General features: G+C 41.0%; 1 protein-coding gene across 1 annotated transcript; it reads right to left on the bottom strand.

The window, feature by feature from the left end:
• Nucleotides 1-2,331: 2,331 nt before the first annotated feature.
• On the bottom strand, nucleotides 2,332-8,031 carry tgm5l (transglutaminase 5, like). Its single transcript, XM_026997397.2, has 14 exons — nucleotides 8,025-8,031; nucleotides 7,493-7,669; nucleotides 7,065-7,307; nucleotides 6,744-6,862; nucleotides 6,342-6,470; nucleotides 6,066-6,243; nucleotides 5,813-5,948; nucleotides 5,439-5,542; nucleotides 5,021-5,260; nucleotides 4,853-4,879; nucleotides 4,352-4,561; nucleotides 3,786-3,943; nucleotides 3,392-3,528; nucleotides 2,332-2,558 (listed from the first exon to the last, which is right to left on the bottom strand). Exons 1-14 carry the CDS (start codon nucleotides 8,029-8,031, stop codon nucleotides 2,405-2,407), a joined length of 2,019 nt encoding a protein of 672 aa, XP_026853198.2. The 3' UTR covers nucleotides 2,332-2,404.
• Nucleotides 8,032-9,106: the final 1,075 nt, after the last annotated feature.

The raw sequence follows: 9,106 nt of genomic DNA, 5'->3' as shown, positions 1-9,106 counted from the left end.
AATAACAGCTGTGGGTAATTTAATCAGTGTAGGACACAAATGTAATTCACATTCCTCAGTGGTGGGAAAACAGAACTACTGCTCTTTTGGATCTGGTGAAGAAAAGTCAGTTGTTTCTTATAGATGGTTTCTCTCCTTATAATGGACATAGTCCTAAAGAGGTTAACATACAGCTGATCATATCCTTAGAGTCCTATAATGCTGGGGATTTGGTCTACAGCAGACACTTCCAGGTGGATCAAGACCATAAAGACTATCAGGCGAGTCCAAACACCAGAGTCAAGTGTGCTAAAATAGAACTGGAACCTAAGCTGTGCAGGAAGCTCTGCAGATATCTAGTCTAGAGGGTCTTCGTCTGGTCATCAGAGACCCCCAGCTAGAACAGATTTTTGTTCTGTTCTAGCTCCCAATGTGCCTCAGTCAGGTGTTCAGCAGCTATGCTTATCTGGATTTTGTTTTTGAGAAATTGGAAGAGGACAAAACCTGGACTGTTAGAGGTCTCCGGGGACTGGACTGAGCACACCCGGCCCATTCCTGCCTCCCCTAGTGCTCAGTAGAAAAGCTGTACACCAAACAACCACTCATTAAGTATTTAATGGAGCCCCTTCCTATTACTGCTTTAATGTAGACTCCTGTAATAGCACTTGAATTTAAATGTATTAATTATATCCTGTACTCAACACTGGCAAATTTACTGTCAGTATTGTCAGGAAAGTCAGGTCAAATTGTGAATAAGCAAATCGTTGTTGGGAGGGCAATCTGCTGGTTAATAAAAGCTCTTTAGTGCCCTCTGGTGGCAAAGTTTTTTCATGGCCAAACTATTGTTTATCAAGGGAAGTTTTATTAGTTTGTATTGCACGATTTATGATTCATGTTAACTAAGTATTTTAAGATTTGTAGTAGGAATTAGATAATAAAACATTTTGTCATGCCCACAGTAAGCTTATTATTTTAGCTTAAAATGTTTAAAAATGCCGTATGTGTGTATGTGGGGGGAAAGGCGAGGAATGACCGCTTTAGGTGTTTTGTTTGGTGTTTCTGTTTTAAAAACTAGGGGAAAAAACTAATAACTAAATAACTATTTGGGTTCCTATATGATGATAGCTAAAGAAAAGCTAAAAGGGATACAATGCACTCCATAATATTTGGGACAAAGACAAATGCTTCCTTGATATGCTCCTCTGCTCCACAGTTTAAAATTTCAATTACAACTAATTGTAATTGAACACAACTAAACAACTAATCAGATGTTATTAAAATACATTAATTAAAGGGTAATTGCATAAATATCGGGTTCACCGTGTTGAAATTACAACACTTTTTACACATTCCCCCTCATTGCCCCAAACATTATGGAGGGCACTGTAGATGATTCAATGATGTTTTGGGGTTTAGGTCAGACGTTGAATCTTTATACCAGTTTTGAAGGTTGTGATTGTCTTGCAAGAACTGTAATGAGGAAATATGCATTGCTTGCAAGGAAAACAAATTGTCATTTCTTTAAACCACTAAATAATAAGATCAAATATCTATAAAGGCCTATGAAAATATAATATTTATTTAGTATTTACATAATAGGTAATAAATGATACCAACAAACAAATATTAATATTCAGAATAGTTAAATAAAATAGACAATATTCATGTATATAATTTAACACTGTGGCATGAAACGTTCACACTGAAAAGATTCAAGTGTGAACACCTAGCAATAAGTTTAGAATGTGAATGGAAGCAGTTAATAAGAAACAGTTGAAAATAAAGTGAAATGAAGAGATAAAAGAGTTCTTAAATATAAAATAAATAAATCAAAAGGATAAAAAGCCAAAAATAGCTAGAAAGGAGTTTGGATTAGGCAGTAGTACATTAAGCAGGCAGCAACAAAGCCAGAAAAATGAGTTAGAAAGTGCATTTAGATGAGCTTTCAGTAGGCAGAACCCTCAGTCAGTAAAACATCATCTTTTGCATTTACAATTCAAAGCTTGCAATCATTCTGCAATTAAAAAAAAACAAAAAAAAACAAAACAAAAAACCCACATATTTGTCAAAAATTAAAAACAGCCTAACTACAACATGAAGTTTAGTATGTATGTTAATAATATACATAATTATAGTACATAATAATATACATATGTTAATAATAATAATAAGAAGAAGAAGTTCAATTTATATAGTGTCTTTCTTATTTTCAGTCACAAACTCTAAGATCTGGGGGGGCGAGCAAAAAGGAGAATGTACGGGATATATCAATAGGCTGTAGTGCTGTATAGTGAGCAATGGAGGAGAAGAAGGATGAAGAAAACGAAGAAGAACTGTAATTTATAAAACACTGATTTGTAAGCACAGTTTAAACACAAGCTTTGGCAAGACCACTTAAATGACTCAGTGTTTAAGTTCCAAGTGTTTATCCTGGCAGAACTGTAATGGTTTTGAAACCACGAATAACAGCGCCATTGTTATTCATTGTGAGATTGGCATGTAACATCTTGACTCCTGCCAACTTTGGAGTGAATTTGAAGGCATTCTCCACCGTCTCTCCAGGCTTCAGCAGAACAACTCTGCAGCAAGGAAGGACAGTTAGACTTAGTGTTGAGTTAGACTTACTGTTGCAAGTGTGATTTTATCAGTGTATTTGATTAAAAATTCAGCAGTAGGCTAATGTACATTACGAGAAGTTAGAATGTAAAAGATGTTCCCTTTGACACATGCACTGAGTTTTAGACACTCCTCCCCATGACACATGGCCAAAGCATGTGCTACGAGGGGGCATAAAACCTCCACTACTTCCACTTGCCTTTCCCAAATGATGTCAGACAATTCTCAGTAAGACAATTGAGAATCAGACAATTCTCAGTAAGACAATTGAGAATCAGACAATTCTCAGTAAGACAATTGAGAATCAGACAATTCTCAGTAAGACAATTGAGAATCAGACAATTCTCAGTAAGACAATTGAGAATCAGACAATTCTCAGTAAGACAATTGAGAATCAGACAATTCTCAGTAAGTCATTGCACCTATAGGTGTGGCATGAATGGTATAGTTTAGATATACTGAGTAGAAACTGACGACATCTGGGTGCAACACAACAGGCAGTTTTCTCTTTCTTTTGCTCTTTGCAATAAATGACTCAGCAACAAACATACACACCGCTGAGCCAGATAAGACAGTTTCCATTGGTACTCATGCCCACTTAACTGAAGCTAATATACTAAGGCCTGCATTCTCAAAAGTGCAGTGAAAAAAAAAAGTACTATAGCAAAGCAAGTAGCACTTTTCTCAAGAATTGAGATGACCTCATTATAAGAAAGGTTTGACTTGAGCTTCGAATGGACAATAGATGAGGTTAGATTGAATTGCAGTGAAGATGAGCTGCATAGTTCCCCCAGACCTGAACAAAGCTTTGTCCTCCAGTAGACCTGCACCAGCTACCGTCAACACACCGTTCACGGCCACCGAGAAGGGGTTGGTAAACTTCACCATAGCAACCTGGCAATTGCAGGCAACGATGGCGTCCTCATTCTCAATCTGGGTGGCGTGAAAAAAAACAAAAAACAAAAGGAGATCTTGCTACAAGACAAGGCAACTCTGTACATATCTATAAATATTCAAATCACAGTCCTAAAATCCTATAGATTTTCCATCCTTTTTCCTAAGAGTCAGGTGTGATAAAGTGGCAAACCAGTTACATTAATTATGGGCAAATATGAAATCCAGGAGTTGAAAAGCGAATATGCTGAAAAGCGACTCTCGCCCTTTCCACAGTTTGGCTGAGGGCACCCTACCCTTATTTTGATGATGGGGCTGGTGATGTTAAACTCTTCGGAAGCCAACACCCTCTCCTGAGAGGCCACATCCATTAGCACCACAGCCAGGTTGACTAGGTGATTGTCTCTAAGCGCTGCATATTGGCTGGATGAGATCTGGTGCTTCAGAATCTTACCTGAGCAAAACACAAAGGAGAAGAAATTTGACTGTAGGTATCTCCAAGAAAATGCTAACAGAAAATGCAAACTCTTTCTTGTTATAACCCTCTACTAGGCAAGTTCTTTAATGCTAAATGTATGGTATACTCTAGATCTACTGTATATGTAGAACAGGTTTCCCAAACACAGATAAGACCAATTCACAGACTGAACAGCCATTTTAATTCACAACTGGAAAACCTTTTAGTGTAGATAAGATTAATCTCTATTAGGTGTTAGGAGCTTCTGACATATATACACGTGTGCAAGAATATGCTGACTGCTAAGGTTGGATGCAAGTGTACCCACAAAACACACACACACACACACACACACACACACACACACGCACGCACGCACACATGCACAGACACAAACACACATACTTTCATGAGGAGCAAGCTGAATGAGGTTCTGGGCCTCCCACAGGGTATGGGACGGACTGAAGTTATAGCTCTTTTCCTGAGCATTCACAAGTTCTCTCACTGATTTCCTAATGTTTTCCTTATTAGTGACAGTGACAGAGAAGGTGATGTTTTCTCCAATAACAGGCACTTTACAAAGGTGCAGTCCCACAGAAAGACCACCAGCTGTTGCTATGCACAAAGAGAAACAGATACTTTAGTCATTTGCTGTGCATTCATGCTGATCTCAAAAATTGAAAAATGGTAAAAACAGTACTCACTGCTGCTGTTTGCTGCAGGTAGTCTTGGCGCTGAAAGAAAAAATACTTAATAACTTAAAAATGAATGTTTGACATAAAATAAAAATATTTGATATTTTTAAAAAAAGCATTATAACACCACAACTTTGGTGGTACTGCACAATATATGTCACAGATAAGGTGAAATGACACACAGAATATTATAAAACAGACTTAATATTACTACAGGACCTGACTGAGGGCCGTATAACTATTTGTAGAGAAAATATATTTCAGGGATTTCTAAAGATATTTCAGGGATTTCTAAAGATATTTCAGGGATTTCTAAACACAATTTCTAAAAGTTTCTCTTTGTTCTCCCTCTCTCTCACACATCCAAATATGCACACACATTTGCAGTGTTTGTAAGTGGAGGTGATGTCCTGTGGACGGTTGGAGCCCAGGCTCTTGGTACAGATGAGTGTTCCCACTCTCTCTGTGTCCACAGTGGACGTCAGCACTTTTCCTTGGCAGACCATAAAAACGCACACGTCGGCGTTAACTTCAGCATAGATGAACGGGATGTCATAGGGCATACTGATCCGACGTTCCCGAACCGCTCTGACTGGGGCCGGGCCGCACCTGTATGCTCCTTTGATATGCCAATACACAGAATGGGAAATTCAGTTTTAACTGTTGATGTGCATTAAACTATTAAAACTACTAGTGTGTTGATGTGCATTAAACTACTTAAACTACAATTCTCACAGCGTAAAAATGTCTGTGATTCACTCTGGTCATTTTCTACAGGACTATGAAAGAGGACTGACCTCCACTTCTCTCCTGGGGAGTGGGATCAAGCACCTGCCAGCCATCAAAGCCTGCTCCCAGATCACCCCTCTTCATCCAGCACTCCACCCACACATGGAAGTTCCTGCAAAAAACAGTTATCTCAGTAGGATTTACATCATGCATTCTGGCCAAACTGTATCTATCTCGTAAACTTAAAGGAAAAAAAAAAAAGCTGAAAATGTTAGGGAAAAAATTTAGCTTTCAATGTCAGGGAAATAAGGGCTAGAGTCACTAGCTAAAATTTCAACAAGAAGAACCACAATGGAGCTCATTCTATGCATCAAGGGTATGACATTTTGATGAGTATTACAGAAATTCAGAACAAAATCCAGTAGTGTACGACTCAGCTCACCAGATGCTGTCACGGCCCTGTGGCAGCTTTTCTCCTGCTTCACTGTAGTATTCCTCAATCACCAGGTTCCCATTAGTGTCATGAGCTGAGTTAAAGCCTGTGACTACGCGACTGGGGATACCAAGGGCTCTCATGACTAATAAAGACACATAGACAGACACATTATGTTTTTTAAGACATTTTCTGACAAAAGCACATAAAGATGTAGCTTCAAAAATCGGGTCTTGTGCTCCTTTCATTTGTCTGTCAGCACCTGTGCACATGACACCTGCAAACACCCAGCACTGTCCATATTTGACTGGCTTGAAGTGGGACTGGACCCATTGCCTGAGAATGTCCCCACTGCCTGTCCATGCTGATGGGTGCACGCCAGCATTGTAGTCTTCCGACCAGTTCCCCTGCAGTACGCCACAGTCATCATTACAGTTGATCTGCTCCGAGACAATCATGGAGGGAGAGAGCATGATTGAGAGAGAGCATATGCAGGTTGAAAATGAATGAGGAAAGAGGAACTCGAGGAACTGCTCACCATAGCTGAGACCACTCGGCTGATGTAGACAGGGTCGGAACGCTTGGCGTAATCCCTCTTCCAGTCTTTCTTGTGTTCGTTGCTCACCTGTAGCAGCATCATGCAGATGTCCAGAACACCCCTCTCATACTGCAAATGCATCAGCACATAACACATCACTGCTACACCTGCCTCAACACAGCATACACCAGAACATTCCTCCATGCTTCCACCACATCACCTTACAAAATGTGACCTTCTCCATAAACCTCATTTATTATGAAAAAAATGCACATTCACTTAAGTCAATACTGTCTAATGTAAAAACCCCAGCTCTCTTTTAAACCTTGAAAGGTTTTAATCAGACCATCACCAGACTGAAGAAAAAGATGAAATGTTACACAACATTGGAAGTGCGCTTACCTGATCAAACCCCCAGGGTCTGAAGATGATGTTTTTGGCTGTTCCCTGGTACAGCAGTCCAAAGTCATTCTTTACATACTCCTCCCTCATACTCTCATCAGGAAGCCACACGGAATCAGCTGAAACACATGTACATGGGCGCTCATACACAAACACACATCCCTACAATGACATAACATTTTTGTACTTGTTTGATTTTTTAAAAAGGTGAGTAAATATCAGTGTGTGCTCAGGACTAATTAAATATGAACTGTGCTGACAGAAACGTGTACCACTTCTGTAACATAGACCTTCTGTAACATCCAGAAAGCAGAGGCTTACCTGGGCACCACGGGTTGCAGAGCAGGGTGAACGGTCCCACCCTGCAGCTGTGGGGCCCAGAGGAGGACCTCAGCAGCAGCTGGAGCTGGTAGACACCGACCAGAGCAGTGGCAGGGCTGACCACCCACACTGTGGCCTCATAAGGATGGATAGGGTCCACCATGCCCTGCTGAAAGTAGGCAGTCCACTGGGACTTAGGTGGCTTGTTGGAGAGGGTGAATGGAATATCAAAACAAAGGCCATCTGCAGGGGAGAAAGGAAGGAATGCGGAGGTTATTAATGGCGCATACATGCCTAGAGAGACAAATGACATTAAGTGGCAGTGAGATGGATAAGTGAACAAAGCCACACAACAAAACAAAAGAAAACATTACAAGGATAGCAGAGATTTCCACACAGACAGAAATGTCGATTTAGAAGCAAGATACCTAGCTTGGCTCTGAGTATCAGGTCATCTATGTTTCGCTTGTAAGGCCCACTGAACCCAATTGTAAGTTTGAACGGCTGCCCTCTCCTTACAACCAATGACCTGGAGATTAAGCCTTCTGTCCTGTGTTGCTTATGGTTCTGAGCCTGCTCCAGGTTAATATACTGAAGTTTCAAAGCTGCACGCACACACACACACACACACACACACACACACACACACACACACACACACAAAAGCAACGATTAACCATCAGAATGAAATGGCAACACAGCAATGTTAAAAAATGAAAAAAATGGTGTGTAAATAGGATATCAAGATGCATTTCAATTTCATATAGGATTTTATCAAACAGCTAAAAAAATTGATTTGTCATAGTTTGAAGGGATGTATTCACGAATAATAAATAGTAATTAAGTAACATTTTACATTTGTAGATACACAATCAACTAAAAATACATCATGCATAGTGCTTTGGACTTTAATTTTCTACCCTAATGTGTATGCATGTATAGATGTTTGTAGAAGCTTACCTTCCATTAGTACTCTCTTCTGTTGATCAGTACCATGTGATATGAACAAAATATTCCAACTCATCCTTATATAAGGCCCGTACTGACACGCCTGTGAAGAAGCAAGATGAATAGTTTACAAGGTGACCAAACTGGTTTTGTTCACGTCAAATCAAAGTGAGAACATGTAGTCCTTTGCATTGACGCATTCCGCAGTGCTGAGGCCATACAATGGGTGCGTGCAATAGTGTTTCACTATGGGTGACTTGTGTGCGTAAAACAGTGTTCTAGGCTGACTAAGGAACTCACACCCCAGAATTTGTTCCAGTTTAGAAAAATGAGTAAGTATAACAGTGAAGTAGCAAATTGTCTGTGTCCACAGAGGTAAACAAAAGCATGAACAAAAATTCTACATTCTACACAGTGATGAGTGGAGAGAAAAGGGGGACACAGAGCCCAGCTCCTGTCCAAGGAGGACACAGAGCCCAGCTCCTGTCCAAGGGGGACACAGAGCCCAGCTCCTGTCCAAGGTGGACACAGAGCCCAGCTCCTGTCTAAGGTGGACACAGAGCCCACGTCTCTCCAAGGAGGACACAGAGCCCAGCTCCTGTCCAAGGAGGACAGAGCCCAGCTCCTGTCCAAGGTGGACACAGAGCCCAGCTCCTGTCCAAGGAGGACACAGAGCCCAGCTCCTGTCCAAGGTGGACACAGAGCCCAGCTCCTGTCTAAGGTGGACACAGAGCCCAGCTCCTGTCCAAGGAGGACAGAGCCCACGTCTCTCCAAGGTGGACACAGAGCCCAGCTCCTGTCCAAGGTGGACACAGAGCCCAGCTCCTGTCCAAGGAGGACAGAGCCCACGTCTCTCCAAGGTGGACACAGAGCCCAGCTCCTGTCCAAGGTGGACACAGAGCCCAGCTCCTGTCTAAGGTGGACACAGAGCCCAGCTCCTGTCCAAGGTGGACACAGAGCCCAGCTCCTGTCTAAGGAAGAGAATTCACAAGCTACCTAATTGTTTAATATCAATGTAAAACTTTCTATGAAGAAATTTATTTTGCGTATGGGATAAATCTGTCAGGATTTTGAAATTACCTCATCCATGCTAC

The sequence above is a fragment of the Electrophorus electricus genome, chromosome 3 (genome assembly GCF_013358815.1).
Source record: "Electrophorus electricus isolate fEleEle1 chromosome 3, fEleEle1.pri, whole genome shotgun sequence".
Lineage (NCBI taxonomy): Eukaryota > Metazoa > Chordata > Actinopteri > Gymnotiformes > Gymnotidae > Electrophorus > Electrophorus electricus.
This window is presented reverse-complemented; position numbering and strand designations above follow the sequence as displayed.